Below are 16,251 nucleotides of genomic sequence, written 5' to 3'. Positions count from 1 at the left end.
GACAGATTGCGATACCCAGCACATCGAAGCATCGAGCCACGACGGACGCAGGAGCCGGACGCGCTGAAACACTTGATCATGTACCGGGCCCATCGCCTACTCATGCCGAATTGCAAGCCAGTTTCTTGCGATCGAATGCGAAGTAAGAAGATGGTTCGACTAGGGTGTATTCCAATCGGACCACGTTCGTCAGTCGGCGTGTTGATCCTTCAGAGAATCTCTGTACTTGGGACTGACACAGTTGGACCGAATTTCGGCTCAGAGTGCTCTGTAATCACCTAATCGGACAGAGCATGATACACGTGCTGGGCCTAAAGCTGTAGCGTTGCAACTGTGATCCCCTGGAGTTTCCAAGACCCGTTTAGTGTCTGTGCGCACTGGCTGGCAGTTCTTCGTAAAAAGAAAGACCGCTTGAGGAGCCAATCGCCAGTATGACCTGGGTACTATTCAAGCATGCACGTAGCACATAATCACATTACTGTGTGTACATACCTAGACAGGCACTCGAATGCTTAGTCTGTTTAGAGCTGTGTAGATCCTGACCTTAAGGTTTCATTCGAGCACTCACTGAGTGACCTGGACTTGACTGCTGTTGAGCAAATTGGAAAAAAGATCTGCGATGCTGCTGTAGGTTTCACGTCAGTCTAGGTTCAATGGCTTGGTACTACCGGTTGCAAATGCTGCCCTGTGGTCGCAGCTGCCGAGTCTGTTTGCTCTGGCGTCACTGACGAACGACCGCTATTCATGTGGCGATCAACCGCGGCGATGTACTCACCAATGGCAGGAAAGACCATCCTCGCACCATCTTGATAAATTCTGCTGCCGGTCACGACACTTTGGACAGGCACCTTTACCCATCCGCCACAATGGGAGACTTCAACGCCACCCCCTACCCACCTCCCGACGTCCTCCAGCCCCAATACGCCCAGCTACCTCTCCAAAATGCTGCACCACAGCGCTCCAATCATACTGCCCAAGCCGCTCCCAGATCCGCACTATTTGCACCAGAACCCGCTCCGCCCAGATCCGACTTTCTCATCATCGGCCTCTTTACACTGCGCCTGGCCCTGCGCCTGATCGCCTCGCTCCCCGCCTACGACACCCGCGCCACTGACATGACCTGGCTGCAGACCTTCCTCGCGCCGTACGATTCCGCGTACGATCTTGCAAAGATAAGCGGCGCCGCGAAAGCGGAGTTCCTCGATGCGTATCCGAAGCTGCTGGCGCGCATGAAGAGGCAGGATAAGTATCCTGAAGTGTTCATGGCGATGAATCCCACAGTTTTGCCGCGCAGGAGGGCGCTGGTCGGAAAGGGCGGGATGGGGGACGGTGAGTTGCCTGTTTGCACGGGTTCGAGGTTCAGGAGATGCTGACGCTGCGGGTAGCTGAGAGGAGAGAGATTGTTGACTTTGTCGATGCGGCGACGGAGTGGGGGTCTACGGTGCCTGTGCCCCGTGATGAGAGCGAGAATATACTGAAGATGGCGGATTGGAGACTTGTTGCTGATTTGGGCACTGGGAGGGGTGGAATTGGTGTACGAAGAGGGCGTGAGGATTCGGTGATGGCGAGGGAGGAGACGCCACGAAGGGGAGGAGGAGGTGGTCGGGCGTGTGCTTCTGAACGATGAGTGTGATCTGCGCAGATGATGGGGGGGGAGTAGGTTAAGTTGGTTTCTTGCGGTGGGATGCGCTGAGTGACGCTTTCACTTGGGCTGTTGCCTGGGAGCTGGCGGTTCGTTGGCTTTGTGAGATGAGCGAGAGACATGAGCACGGCACAATAGCTTGTTAAAATTTGAGCTACGGTCGGAGCTGATCATGGAACATTCTGGGAATTGAAAACACGAGGATGGGCAGCCGTTGGGATGGATCAAGTGATGGTAACAACGATAACGGTGTGTTATACGTCATTCCCTCAGTGATTGATTCTTGACCTTACAAGCCCTGTATTATGATGAAAGAGTTATAATCAATACTTTCGTTGCATTGTGGCTACGTCTACTCATTTATCACAGAATGTCAAAGTCATAGTCGATATCCGATTGCCACCATAAGCTTACCGCACAACACAGACACGTGCACAGTCTCTAGTCGCATGAAATCCACAGCCTCCCACTTCACATCTCCTTCCCTTCACTGCGGCCGAGACATTTCCACAGGACTCCTCTTTCGCTCCCCCTTCTTGCCCTCTCTCTTCAGCGTCTTCGGCTTCTTCACCACACTCCTAAACCGCACATCGCCCTCGTGCACCCTCGGACACCGCGCGTTCGCACACGTACCCGCCTCGAGGAGACACTTCGGTCGCTCGCACTGCGAGCCCGAGCCCATGCAGTTCTGGCACGACTCACCGGCGTCGCACGTCTGGTTCCACCACATCTCGTGACAGTGCGTGCAGACTGGGAAGACTGGACCTGCCGGTGCAGGAGTCGAGCGTGACGAGGGAGCAGGTGTTGAGTGTACGGATGCTGGTGATGCTGGTGATGCTGGTGGTGCTGGTGGTGCTGCGGCGGGGCACTTGCGCGATATGGTCGGGCGAGTTGCGGGCATATCGTGGGGAGCGTGGCTAGAGCGGACACTAATGATGCTCGGTGCTTCGCTTGGGTGGCGCTGGTGAGATGCAGACTGGTCGTTGCGCGGTGCTTGTACAGTGTCAAAGGACCCGAAGTTGCCGTTGAAAGCTTGGTTTGTGTCATTTTGGAGTAGACTCGGGTCGAGCCCGAGTTGCTGGGGTGTTCGCTGGGGGACGTTACTGGCGCCATGCTGTTGCGACCAAACGTCGAAAGATGCTTCGGTGTTATGCGATTGGTACGGCAGGGACGCTGGAGTATTTGCCGCTGCAGAGAAGCCGCTGTGCGCGAGGCCGTTTCCGAAATCCTGGAAGTTGACAGCACTTGAAGTTATCTGTCCGTTAGGTTGGTGGGAACTATGCTCGTGGCTTGGAGTCGGCGACGCCCAGCCAGGAATCTCACCCTGATTACCGAGTCCGCTCTTATCTTGAGCGCCCTGAGAATCTTCAGGGGATGGATAGAGGTTCCCATCTTGCAACTGCAATGATAATTGAGCTGCAAGATCCATGTCGTCTATCCCAGAGTACGCCTGTTGTGTCACGGCTTGGGGCTGGAAATTCTTATCGGACGGTATGGCGGGCGAATTTGCGTTGTATCGCGCTGTCAAGGTCGGCATAGAGCTAAGATTTTGGATCGATGTTGCAGGCGACTGCCAGTCGTTTTGAGGTAGACTTTGCGGAGACTGCTGGCATTGTTGTGGCAGTTGCATTGATTGGAAAGTTCCAAAATTACCTGCCCGACGTGACAGTGGCGATTGTATGTTAACAGATTGGTGTGTTTGCTGATCAAAGAGTGTTGCCATCGGTAGGAATGGGGACTGCAATGTAGCTTGCCTATCACCTAAGGCCATGTTCTGCGACATGGAGGCATCGTGCTGGAAGATGAGCTGAGATGGGTTCTGACGAGCTCTTAAGGCTAACAGCTGTTGGTTGAAGGCAGACCATGCTTGCATAATGGTCAGTTGAGGATGGCCGACCTTCTGTCTATCCGCATTCATGCGCGCGAAAAACTGATGGAAAAGCTGATATGAACCGTTCTGTTGAGCTTGCAAGAGTATGTCCTGCTCCTGCACCTGCCAGTTTGCTAGGGCCTGAGTTTGTGACTGAGCCTGTTGGAGTGACTGTAGAGGACTGGCAGTCGTGGCCGGATGCTGAGACAGCCGGGTAGGAGTCACAGCGTTTTGTGAGGACTGTCTAGCCAAGCTCGGCATCTTTCTCTTGGGAGTCGTAGTCGAAGTGTTTCCACCGCCTTGCTCTGGCATTGAAGCGTGGGCGTCGCTATTTGAGTTAGTCTGAACCTTTCCGCCTTCGACCCTGATGACGTACCCTGTGGAGTTGAGCCGCCTGCGCTTCCGTGCCTGATCTTTGTCCTGCTGAGGGCTCTGTAGCGTGGTCAATGGGAAGCCGGCATGGATCCCTGCAGCCATTTGCGGGCCTTGAAAACCTACACGTTGCGGATACTGCTGTTGCAACTGGCCCTTGTGCCAATCGAGCGCCTGTTGCGACTGCTTGAGCTGCTGTTGGAGGCGCTCAATCTCTTGCTGCATGGACTGATACTGTTTCATCCACTTCTGTATGGCGGTCGCAGAGTGGCGAGTGGACTCGTCTTTCCATTGCTTCTCCTTCTCAGCAAGACGCTTCTGGAATTCCTTCTCCGATTGCTCCTTGAACTGCTGCTTCTCTGCCTCGTATTTGACTTGCACTTTTTTGAGCGCGTTGCTTTGACTGGTCTGCACTCGTGCCGCGGCTTCCCTGTGTTGCGCAAGCTCGCCTTGCAATCTGGTATTAGCGGTCTGCAGCTCCTGCAGTTGGACATGGCTGTGTTCGAGTTGCTGCGCCTGCGCAAAATCCGCCTCTAATCTCGCGATGTTGTCTTTGAAGCAATTGTACAACCTCACGGCCTTGATCTGATCATCTGTTCTCTCCCACTTTTCATTCTTGAGCGCTTGTTCTGTGCGCTCGGCGCGGCGGTCCGCATGCAAGAAGTCTCTGTAACGCTCCGATGCTCGCTTGTCAGTTGCATCTTTCTCGGCTTTCAGTGCCTTGTTGAGGCGTTTGAGTTCTGCGATCTCTTCGGTCTGCGACATTGTGGGGGCGGGCACAGTGGCAGGTACGAAGAAGCCTGCGTTCAAGATCTGGGTGATGTAAGATCCATCTGGTGGAGTCGACATCGTGGAAGCAGAAGCCGACCGGCGGCGCTATCGCGCGAGTGTGTTGTCACGATTGCTGGTCACAGACTGTGTTCGAGGTTGGTGAGGTAGTTGGGTGTCGAGTGACAAGGCCAGCAAAGTTGCAAACAATCAATCATGAGATCGGAGGTGAAAGAGATAAAGTCCAGAGGGAGATAGCGAACCATGGTTGGCGCTGTCGGCACCCAGGACTCGAGAACAACACCGACGATTATCATCACAATAGAAGGACCTGAATTATTAGACTCCCTAGAATCTTTAACTTTGGCGAGACAGTAACCGGAGTTCAATACGCAGCAGAGCGTATTGGAACCCTTGGCTCGTGAGACTGTTATCTCTTCGTGACGAACGAATATCGGGGCAGTCCTTTCACAGCCAGGGTACTGCGCGGCTGCACGCATGGATGCTTGAAATCAACTTACACGCATACAGTAGATTTACAGCACATGGTAGTTGCGGATCGTCAGTATTGATCTCTTCGCTCCATCAGGCAAGACGAGGGCAAGGCAATGAAGCTGCCTAGCGCAGTGCGAGCAGTGCTCAGGGGATCGCTCGGTAGGAAGCACATGTCGTTGTATTGCAACCTGTTATAATATACCATATCGAGCCTTCGAGAGATCCGCGGGAGGCGCAAAAGACTTGCAGGAGTATGAACATGACCGAAGCAATCTTGCAAGCGCTAGTGAGCTGCTATGCTGCGAGAACGGATTTTAGAAACTTGTGTTTGCAGCAACAGTCTACAAGCTGTAGGTCAATCGTATAGCCTGAAGGTAGTCGGAGTATTGCCACGACGGACGTGCATGAAATTCCGATATCGAAGATGTCCGTTGTTATTGTACGGTATATGGCGACCGGACGAAACTCGTTAACGTTGAGGCGCAGAAGCTGAGGTTTCTGTGGCGTAGTTACTACATGGGATAGAAGACGGCTGTTACACAGTGGGTAATGCCTCGGATCGTTAAGAGATGTGGAGTATCTTTGTAGAACTGGGTGTTGATTATCCCGAGGCTGCACCTTGAAATGCAGGCTGGGTACAAGAACAGGAACGAGACCGGAGGAAACGCACCCTGCCATCCCTCTGCATCATCGAAAGCAACTTTACTCAATTCAGGAGCATGCCCAGCACAGTGACAACATGCGTTGGCGTTCTTGCGGAGCCTGCGGAAGGCCTAGGATTGAAAGAAGAGATGAGATGGCAAGCATCGCAAGCATCGATGCGAAGCGCCACGTGAGCGTCTTCCCGAGAATGTGCCGGGCCTGGGCGTGTTTCCCCGCAATCATCGACCATCAGCATTCGTCAACGCCAACCCGCTCTAATCCCTGTCACCCATCGCGATTCCATATTCGTCTTGACCGCAGCCTCTGATGTGCATCAATACTTACCAAGCGCACAACGAACACCCGCCATACGCGCACCTATCGACGCCTCTTTGCCCCTTCACCTTCGACTTCCAGATCTCGGCCGATTGTCAACTGCCGATGTCGCCTCCTATCCAGTGAGGAATCATGATCAATTTCACTACTGTAAAGATGAGCGAGAGCTGGCTTTCAATATCCGGACCGATACCACCAGAAGAGGACATATAGGCGGCTCAGCTTTGCAGAGACCTCAGGCACTATCATTAGCACAACTGGCTGGTACTTCTTCGGCAGCTGTCAAGGGCTAGCCACTCTTGCACGGTTTTTTGGCCTGCGCACCTCAGCTTCCGTGTGGTTGCGGTGTCTTGATTCGACGCTCATGTGGTGCGGTCCGGTGCAAGGTCTGAGTCCTCTCGATATGGATGCCATATGGTGACTCGCTGTATCAGCATGGTTCCGGAAGGCACTCGGTGGCGGCGCGGGGTAGATTGTGAAGACGTATAAAGAGCGATTCATCATTGAAGCTGTTGAACGCACCAGATATTGATCAACCCTTGAGTGGCATCTCTCAACATGGTACGGACACTGAGTCTGGTTGGATTAGCTGCCACTGTTGCGGCTCAATTCAACATCAATCATACTCAGTATGGAACAAGTCCACCAGTGTATCCTTCACCGCAGATGAGCGGAGCAGGTGGTTGGGAAGGTGCACTTGAAAAAGCTCAGGCTTTCCTTGCTGAGCTGACAACTGAGGAGAAAGCGCAGATAGTCACAGGTACGTTACATGTTGACTAAACACGGTGTGTGGCTTACAGCCTCCCGCAGGTACTGCAGGTCCATGCGTTGGCAACATTGGACCAATCGAGAGACTCAGCTTCAGTGGCCTCTGTCTCCAAGATGGGCCACTTGCTATCCGGCAGGCCATCTATGCGTCTGTGTTCTCAGCGGGTCTTTCATCTGCAGCATCGTGGGACAGACGACTGGTTCGACAGCGTGGAGCCTACATCGGTGCGGAATTCAGAGGCAAGGGCGCTCATGTCGCTTTAGGCGTAAGGTGTCGCCCCTCCTTAGATCGAAGCCATAGCTAACGGACGATCGCAGCCAGTTGTGGGTCCACTATCGAGGTCTCCGTTTGGTGGGCGTAATTGGGAGGGTTTCAGCCCTGATTCGTACCTTTCCGGGGTCCTAGTTGAGGAATCCGTCTACGGTATTCAGAGTGCCGGTGTCCAGGCTTGCATAAAGCACTACATCGGTAAGTGGCGAGGTCTAAAGCTCGTCTTTAATACAATGCTTAATACCTCTAGGCAACGAACAGGAAACCCAGAGGAATCCATCTACTGTCAACGGGACCACGATCGAGGCCATCAGCTCAAACGTAGACGACAAGACAATGCACGAGACCTACCTCTGGCCCTTCGCCAATGCGGTACGTGCTGGGACAGCTTCAATTATGTGCTCGTACAATCGTATCAACGGTAGCTATGGTAAGTTGCCTTTCCCCTTGCAGCCTTTCCACGATCGATAGACTTACGACCTCACAGGCTGCCAGAACAGCAAGACTCTCAATGGATTGCTCAAGGATGAACTTGGTTTCCAAGGCTATGTAATGAGTGATTGGCTTGCGACTCACTCTGGCGTTGCCAGTATCGAGGCCGGGCTGGATATGGACATGCCTGGCGGCATCACCTTCGTTATCCCAAATCCGTCATTCTTCGGTGGCAACGTCACAACCGCTGTCAACAACGGCTCCCTATCGACACAGCGAGTCGATGACATGGTCCTCCGGATCATGACACCTTACTTCCATTTGAAACAGGACGTCGACTTTCCACCCATTGATAACTTTTCTTCACGCCTTGGTTTCTTCCCGGCTAGTGAGTACCTGTACAACTTCACACTTGGCCCTATTGTCGACGTCCGCCAGGAGCAGCACGCACAGCTTATTCGCGACCTTGGCGCAGCAGGCACAGTCTTGCTGAAGAACGCCAATGGAGCTCTGCCCCTCAAGACCCCTAAGAATATCGGTGTCTTTGGCAACGATGCTGCTGACTTGACGCAAGGTCAATACTCATTGTCCAGCACCGGCACAACTCTCTTTCAAGGCGACTACAACATTGGTACTTTAGCTGTTGGCGGTGGATCTGGCACAGGCCGTTTCACGTATGTTGTCTCACCCTTGGAGGCTATCAAGGCGCGCGGACGATCTTACGGAGCTATTGTGCAATACATCACCGATAACGAATACCTCACTCTGGGTGGTCTCGCCGCTCTAGCACCTGCACCGCCAGAAGTTTGCATCGTCTTTCTGAAATCCTGGGCAAGCGAAGGATCTGACCGCTCAACACTGATTGCGGAATGGAACTCAACCGTTATTGTGAACCAGACTGCTACCCTGTGCAACAATACAGTTGTAGTCCTCCACGGTGCAGCACCAAACACAATGCCGTGGCGCGACAACCCCAATGTTACGGCAATTATTGCAGCGCACATGCCTGGACAAGAGTCCGGCAACTCTATCGCCGACATCCTGTGGGGTGATGTCGATCCGTCTGGTCGATTGCCATACACGATTGCGAACGAAGAGACTGACTATGCCAAAAACCTTGTAAACAGCACAGCTCTCGTAACGAGCACTGACCCAGACGCCTGGCAAGCTGACTTTGTTGAGGGCAACTTGATCGACTACAAGGAGTTTGATGCTCGCAATGCCAGCGTGGCCTTCGAGTTCGGTTTCGGACTGAGCTACACCACGTTCAACATTTCCAATCTCCAAGTCCAAGTCAATGGTAGCAACGCTTCGAGAACACCCAATCCAGCCGCTCCGGTCCGGCCCGGTGGCAATATTGAGCTTTGGGCCACGCTTGCTACTGTCAGTGTGACTGTGTCCAATACAGGCTCAGTGTCTGGCGCCACGGTCCCTCAACTCTACCTCTCGTACCCAGAAGAGGCCAATGCACCTCACCGCAGCCTACGAGGCTTCGAGAAGGTTGTTCTCAGCGCGGGCATATCTGGAACGCTCAACTTTCCACTCACTCGACGTGACCTGAGTTACTGGGACACCAGGACGCAGCAATGGACATTGCCAACTGGTGCTATCGAGGTACATGCTGGTTTCAGCTCAAGGAACCTGCCTCTTCGAGGCAGTTTGACTGTCTAAGCTGTAGGCACCTTGTATAACGAGACGTACACAAATCAATGGAATAGCATTCGCTGACTACAAGTTTCTATTTGACTGCTCGTGCACAAGTCTTTGAAACCAATTTAAATTTCCTTCAAGAATACCTGACCACTTCTTGGCCTAAGTTTGAGCAAGTCGCGTTCCCTCTTAAGGCTCAACTTACTCAGTTGACTAAGCCCTCCATGGAATCAGCCGAACATGTCCAATGGCGCAGTCTGCAAATAGAAGGGACCTGTGATGTATCGCTTCCCAATCTCAAGTCAACTTCAAGAGGACACCAAGATCTCACTATGCTATTCCTCTCAACGATTCCGTAGAATTCTATCGAGCCGCAAAAGAGGACTCCGCAACCTGCCCGCCATGTCAGGGACTTCGGCAACTACGGCAACTACGGGACGGGACGCCTGATGCACGGCCTCAAAGTGATCGACATCTTACGTTCGTCCCCTCCACATCGGGGCACGACCATGACTCCAGGACCAAGCTTTTCGCATCTCTCCACGACCAGGTGGCTGGTATGCCACCGACTTGCAAAGATTTCTGAAGGACTACTTTAGCCACGTCTGCGATATCGCCATGAACATAGCCACTCCAAGCGTTTCAGCCCCAGCAACTGTTCCCGCCTCGGACCCACATAGGTTAGTGAACGGCGACCTAATTTAAGATAAGTGATCAACCTTGCCCGCTGTTGCGCGCCTTAAGTTGAAATCGTGTTCACCTTTTTCCGAGTGGCGATCTGCTCGACTCTCCAGATCTTTCATCGTCGCCATGTTGCGCACATCGCCTACCTTGACAGCCGTCCTTCTCGCATGTACGAGAATCGTTTCGGCCGACTTCGATGAGTTCTTCTTCGCAAGCAATGCGACCGAATACGTTTGTCCCGGTATCGGGTTCGCGTGTACACCGCCTATGATCTGCTCCCATGAATCTGTTACCGATCTGTACTATTGCTGCGCGCCTGGCGCCATAGATGCAGTATGCTGGAAGGGATCAGCGTCCTGTGATGGTGGAGATGAGAAGACGCCTTCGGGAAGCCAGCAGTCATGTTCAAGTGGAGATAACGCGTTTTGCTGCTTGAAGTCTCGGTGAGTGCAGCCGGTGTCTATGAAAGCTGACTTTCATCGTGCTAATGCCGGCAGTGAGGAGTGCACGCAGACCAAGAATCAAATTAATGTGTGCTGGTCAACTATCGATAACCCCGTTGCAAACCTCTCAGACACAAAGTTGAATGAGACTTTCTCATCGCTTTCGTCTGCCAAGCCAAGCGCGTCTTCCTTTCCGATCTCCCTCGCGCAACTCCAAGCATCGGCAACACCCACTACTTCGCTTCCCGTATCAATGTCTGCGTCTTCGCTGTCTAGTGGATCGGCAATCATACCGGCAAGCACGGCCGCATCAGTGACCTCCATTGTCACAGACCTGCCTGAGGCCCAACCGATCGATAAAAAGGGTAAACCTGGCGGTGCGATTGGCGGCATTGTCGGTGGTGTCGTAGGTGGTCTCGTATTGATAAGTATCGCGGGCTTCCTGTTGTTCAGACGCCGTAAAGCAAACTTGAAGGGTGGTCACGCACCAATCGCCCCCGGGCCACCGTCAGAGCATGGACCCCCGCACGAACTCAATGCATCCCAGCAGCGGCATGCAGGAATGGTGGAAGCACCAGTATCTACAGGGAAGTATGCGTATAACTCACATAACAGCCCATACAAAGACGCGCCCGAGGCGCAGGGGAGTCCAGTTGGCGGGCATCACATTCATGAGATGCAGGGTGGTGCGCCGGCGGAGATGGATGCAAGTGCCTATCGAAGAGTGTAGAAAGGCACGACTGAAAGATGCGCCACTGGTAGAGTCTGATAGATAACCAATTCTGGCCACCAAATCGCACAGCATGAGATCTCTCCTGGCATGGAAGGAGCACCCGACCCTGGCCGATCTCACCACCCCCGGCATCGCCTAGACTCACGATACTCCTCGTTTCACCATGCATATCTCTGAGTCTGAAATCGTCGCCTTCCACGCGTACTCCGTCCTTGAGGTCGATGCATCAGCGACTGGCCAGCTCCACTACATACATCCTGAACCATTCACAAGCTGTACAGAGCTCAAAAGTGATACTTCGAACGACAAGTGACAGCATCCACTCGATAGGCAGAAAGCAAAGAGTACCGCGGAAGGCTTACACCTGGGAGAGATTGCCGGTCACAGCGATTGGCCAGTGGCTAACAATGCCGAGACATGAGCACAGCATGTAGTCTGCGGGCCCCCGCTCCGAGCTGGGATCGAGGACAGGACTGGAGGACAGGACTGGAGGACAAAACTGTAGGATCCAGGCCTCGTCAGACTTTAAATGGAATCGCTGGGTGACAAACTTGTGGAATCGTCTCATCTCGCACATTGTAACGTCCTCTGCTTCTCATTACTTGGATCAACGCTTTATATGATGGATGTCTTGATGAGCCTCACCGCTAGAGCATGATTCGTTCGAGGTCTTCTAGACTGAGACATGGGGTTGTTCTTGCGAAGGAACGCTTCGGTTTGACAATCTCCTCGCAATGATGCGATTATTACTGCGTAATTACAACCAATGTACGTGCCGCCTGGTGTTCGAGATGCCATTCTACACGTACCGGATGTGTGAAGGAACTTTTGTTGAGCTGCATCCGCTACGCCTCGCGTCTGTGTTCAATTGTGCTTATTCGTCAGGACGGCACTGCTATGGCGAGATTGAGAATGCCATCCTTCCAAATGGCACTTTCGAGTCGTTTCGTCTGTGTTTGTGACATTCCCATCTCTTCAGAATGCTAAACCTTGATATCTGTTTGCGGTCTGCGACATTGCGTTGGGCTGGACCCGATGAGCTGTAAATTTGGTGATTGGCCGAAGGAAAGCTCCTCCGGGCTCTTTCGATCACATGCTGTCAGTCAGAACGAATGATGGTACATCTGTGTCTCACAAGACGAACACCATCGCATGGGGCGATGGTGTTCTTGCTCTGGGGTGCACAGCGCCGCAACATTGGGACTTTACCGTAGTGGGTCCTTGCTAGCGCCCTTTCAAAACGCACTGCGCCACAATTCCCGACCAGCGATTTTCGACCTTAGCAATCCGAAGATCGTTCCTTGCACTTACGACGCAGATAGCTTCATCACCTTCACTGTATCATAGATGTGAACACGCATCCGTATGCCCAGACATTGTGTTGAAGTCCGGCCCATGCAATGCTTCGACAGGCTAAGCTTTTGCACAGAGATTAGAGCTTTGAGCCGCCCCAATTCAGCCCATACGCAGTCTGCCAGCGACGAGCATTGACACTAGAGTGTCATGTGTGATAGTTATCGGCTGAGTGCGGCCAGTCTGGTATGCAGCCTGGATGCAGTCTGACTGAAAGGATGCATATGTTGTAACAACGAAGCAAAGTTCGCCACCTGCATGCTACCTGTCAACGCTACACGGAGAAGCGTAGGGCTCAAATTTGCCGACATGACACACTATGCCGATAATTTGAGAGCCCCAACGGTAACGCCAGTGACCCGCATTCGCAAACGGACTTGTCTCGTGTAGGTCGAGCCTAAGCCCGGGCAAGTGATTGGTGGTGACGCAGCCCTGTGATAGCTATGCGAAAGCAACAGCATATAACAACATGACTGGCCTTCTGTATCTAATCAGCGAAGCACAGCGATAGCAGCCCATCCTTAAACTCTTTGCCTACCAAGACGTACCTCAGTTCATCACCGACACGTATTGTTCTAGAGAGATGAACATTGCCATCCCTAGTATCCGCAAAAGAGCAGCGAGCCGGGACACGACTCCGAGTCTACCGAGCTCACAGAGCTCTAACGTATGTCGCACATCCACGTCCGAGGTTGCAAATTGGACTGACTATTTGCAGAGCTCTCACGGCAGTGAGACTACAGCACTCGAAAGAGTGAAGCAGGTCATTCTCTGTTGCAAGCGGCACATTGAACGCTTTGCTAGTGCGCCTCGCTCAGCTGTGTACGAAGATGAGGAGAGCGTGGACTCATCTTCATGCTTCGAGCTCCGTCGACCAAAGTCAAACAGCCTCCCTACCCAACTACCCTCACAAACGCACCCCAGACGTGCGCACGCATCTCGACCTATACCACTCAATGTGGCAGTGATGAGGCAGCAGAGCTACCAGTTCTACATGGATGACGATAACCATCCCTTCATAACCACGCCGTCTTGTATGGAAGGGGATAGCAGCCAGAAGTCGACGACTTTTATCACCCCCACCTCTCGGTGACCATGACCTGTCCTCCAAGATTTCCTCTGTAGCAATTCATCTTGCTCAGAAGGACTGAGAGACCTGGTTTCGACCTCCTTATTTTTTCATTCTTCTACGAAGTAACGAAGCGCTGTGTCTGATTTGACGGCCATAGGGCACAACTGCCATAAATTCTTCAGATCTTCTACATAGAATTCAGTCTACCAATGTTCTTAAGATCGCCCACCATTCCAGTACAGAACCTCTGTAGTAGGGCTGAACCCGGGTCTTTAATTACACGGGTTCTAGCCTGTTCCGATTTAGTCCCTGCGCCTAACCATAATCCGCTCCACACTGTCTCAACCCCCGCCTGCCATCGTTCTACACAACGTATGATATGCGGCTCATTGATGTCCGCACAATCGAACTCCGATGGTTTAATGACAACGAGATACCTGAGTATGCCATTCTTTCGCATACCTGGGGCGCGGATGAGGTGAGCTACCAGGAATTGGTGTGGATCAACCGCATCAAAGCATTCACAACAACCTACGACACGCCGTCGTCTTCTGTGGCATCACTCAGCAGTACTCAAGACGATCAGTCCTCGGCCATGTTGGCCGCAATGGAGACCATGCTGCGAAGTAGTACGAGCTTTGCAACAAAATTGAGCGGTGTCAAAGAGGAGGATCTTCTGAGCAGACAAGGATACTCGAAGATCGTCAATGCAGCCAGAGAGGCGCAAAATCTAGGCTTCAAGTACATCTGGATCGACACCTGTTGCATTGACAAGTCTTCAAGTGCAGAGCTCCAGGAAGCAATCAACTCTATGTATCGATGGTACTTCGATGCCGAAATCTGCATTGTCTATCTGGAAGACGTCTGGCCACCCAAGAAAGGACCAGGTGAAAACGACACCGCTTCAGAGATTGCTAGGAACGCTTTCGAATCTAGCCGCTGGACGAAACGTGGATGGACGCTCCAAGAGCTCGTCGCACCTGGGATTTGCCGCTTCTATCTTCGTGACTGGCGACTGCTCGGTGAGAAAGAAGAGTACCTCCAAGAACTTTCAGCAGCTACTGGCATACCAGTCTTTGTTCTCGAGGAGCGCCGCTCAGTGAGCGAAGTCTCTGTCGCAGAACGCATGTCATGGGCTGCCCATCGCCAGACCACGCGAACAGAAGATCTCGCCTACTGTCTGCTTGGGCTCTTCGATATTCAGATGCCTCTGCTATATGGTGAAGGAAAAAAAGCTTTCATCAGATTGCAGGAAGAGATCCTGAAAACCACTGACGATTACTCCCTCTTCGGCTGGCGTGCCCACGAGTCCACACTTTCAACCTACCGCGGCCTTCTCGCCCGCTCCCCCACAGAATTTCGCGACTGCCACTTCTTCGAACGCGAAGAAAGCATTTCCACATTCCCTGTAAACCCAACACCCATCGGCCTCCACATTCAACTCGAGTTCCTCCCGCACCCTAGCGACAAAACGCGCATCCTTGCACTCATTCGGGCTTCGAATCCACTCAATCAACGTCTCGCCATATCCCTCAAGTGTCTCGATGGCCTAGCGCAATATGCCCGCGTCGATGCCGGCGAGCTGGTCCCCATGAATGACTGGCCCACCGGGCAATTGCGCACGATATACATCCGCCAAAATCCGTCAATACCACCAGACTTCACAGCGCCCGAATTCTCATCCTTCCACATCCGCCGGCGCTTCGCAAACCAACGAACACCCCCCGTGCGCATCATCTCAGCCTTCCCGCGCGAGCTCTGGGACGGCGAGACACATGAAGTCCGCATCCCGTCGTCAGCGCCGAAAGCGTTTGGCGTGTTATTGTTGCGGGTGCAGAGCCATGCATATGCGCACTCGCTCAGCTTCCCTGTTGCGTTTGGGTTCGATCGCTCGACGTGCCATTATTGGATCAAGGCGGTTCCGGATTACGTTGCGCCTGAGGGGTTGGGTGCGAGGGGCGCGTGGCAGGCGGTGCTGAGGAGAGATTACATACCGGATGAATGCTACGATGCGAGGAGAGGGGGGGATGTGAGGCGCGACATGTTCGTGGTTGGAGACAGTGGGGCGGGCATTGGGGTTAGTATCAAGGCCGGATTGGTTGGCGACAGGATTGCGCTGGTGGTCAGCGTTGATGGACTAGCACGATGGCATTAGAGTGGATCTGTGAGTATCTGGTGTTCGCGTAGATGGAACCTAATGCTGGTTAAATGGATAGGTCAAATTTTGGGACGCCTCCATTAGCTATTGCAGCAACATCGAGCGAATATGTGGTCCAGATCAGTACCGCTCAATGTGCGACAGGAAGGCGCTAGAAAGGACATGTCTCATCCAAGGAAAGACGTGACAAGGATCGGACTGGGTAGTAAACCTTCGTCAGAGGAATAGTCAGGAAATAGATTAAAAATGTAGCTTGGAATGCTCGGCTACCGTCACCGCATTATGGAAGAATGTTCACGAACCAGCGCTCGTCAGTATCTGAACAGAACCTTTTTTTTTTCAGAGACGAACAGCACAGGAGTTGTGGCAGATCCACGCACCCCTATCGAATGACCGACTTAGCTCTTTGCCTCAAGGCAGGCCCAGCCCATCTCGGGCGACGCTGATGAAGTTCACAGCAGCGCTGCTTACGGGTCCTTCGTTCCTAATAGTGTGGGCATGGCTGTGGATAGTGGTCGTTCTAGAGATGGTGGCGGCATAAGCGTGGTTGAGAGGATCGAGG

The 16,251-nt window shown here is 53.0% G+C and overlaps 6 protein-coding genes across 6 annotated transcripts; 5 read left to right on the top strand and 1 right to left on the bottom strand.

Moving 5' to 3' along the window:
* Window positions 1-971: 971 nt before the first annotated feature.
* On the top strand, window positions 972-1,534 carry M421DRAFT_41788 (uncharacterized protein; the record flags this gene model as incomplete). Its single annotated transcript, XM_033591612.1, has 2 exons — window positions 972-1,329; window positions 1,386-1,534. Coding segments are annotated over 2 exons (507 nt in total), but the record flags the coding sequence as incomplete, so codon positions are not given.
* Window positions 1,535-1,984: 450 nt separating this feature from the next.
* Window positions 1,985-4,824, bottom strand: M421DRAFT_170002 (uncharacterized protein). Its single transcript, XM_033587763.1, has 2 exons — window positions 3,889-4,824; window positions 1,985-3,840 (listed from the first exon to the last, which is right to left on the bottom strand). The coding sequence occupies exons 1-2, from the start codon at window positions 4,731-4,733 to the stop codon at window positions 2,130-2,132; spliced, it is 2,556 nt and encodes an 851-aa protein (XP_033447801.1). The 5' UTR covers window positions 4,734-4,824; the 3' UTR covers window positions 1,985-2,129.
* A 1,727-nt stretch (window positions 4,825-6,551) lies between these two features.
* M421DRAFT_169975 (glycoside hydrolase family 3 protein) lies at window positions 6,552-9,396 on the top strand. Its single transcript, XM_033587761.1, has 5 exons — window positions 6,552-6,885; window positions 6,936-7,159; window positions 7,212-7,362; window positions 7,415-7,594; window positions 7,652-9,396. The coding sequence occupies exons 1-5, from the start codon at window positions 6,684-6,686 to the stop codon at window positions 9,265-9,267; spliced, it is 2,373 nt and encodes a 790-aa protein (XP_033447800.1). The 5' UTR covers window positions 6,552-6,683; the 3' UTR covers window positions 9,268-9,396.
* A 375-nt stretch (window positions 9,397-9,771) lies between these two features.
* M421DRAFT_393067 (uncharacterized protein) lies at window positions 9,772-11,103 on the top strand (the record flags this gene model as incomplete). Its single annotated transcript, XM_033590038.1, has 3 exons — window positions 9,772-10,373; window positions 10,428-10,880; window positions 10,989-11,103. The coding sequence occupies exons 1-3, from the start codon at window positions 10,057-10,059 to the stop codon at window positions 11,101-11,103; spliced, it is 885 nt and encodes a 294-aa protein (XP_033447799.1). The 5' UTR covers window positions 9,772-10,056.
* Window positions 11,104-12,718: 1,615 nt separating this feature from the next.
* On the top strand, window positions 12,719-13,680 carry M421DRAFT_421388 (uncharacterized protein). Its single transcript, XM_033592809.1, has 2 exons — window positions 12,719-13,126; window positions 13,178-13,680. Exons 1-2 carry the CDS (start codon window positions 13,043-13,045, stop codon window positions 13,550-13,552), a joined length of 459 nt encoding a protein of 152 aa, XP_033447798.1. The 5' UTR covers window positions 12,719-13,042; the 3' UTR covers window positions 13,553-13,680.
* Window positions 13,681-13,891: 211 nt separating this feature from the next.
* Window positions 13,892-15,962, top strand: M421DRAFT_421387 (uncharacterized protein). Its single transcript, XM_033592808.1, has one exon. It carries the CDS (start codon window positions 13,911-13,913, stop codon window positions 15,684-15,686), a length of 1,776 nt encoding a protein of 591 aa, XP_033447797.1. The 5' UTR covers window positions 13,892-13,910; the 3' UTR covers window positions 15,687-15,962.
* Window positions 15,963-16,251: the final 289 nt, after the last annotated feature.

Source organism: Didymella exigua, assembly GCF_010094145.1.
Source record: "Didymella exigua CBS 183.55 unplaced genomic scaffold M421scaffold_16, whole genome shotgun sequence".
Lineage (NCBI taxonomy): Eukaryota > Fungi > Ascomycota > Dothideomycetes > Pleosporales > Didymellaceae > Didymella > Didymella exigua.
Note: the sequence above shows the minus strand (reverse complement) of the source record. Positions and strands in the feature narration are given on the sequence as shown.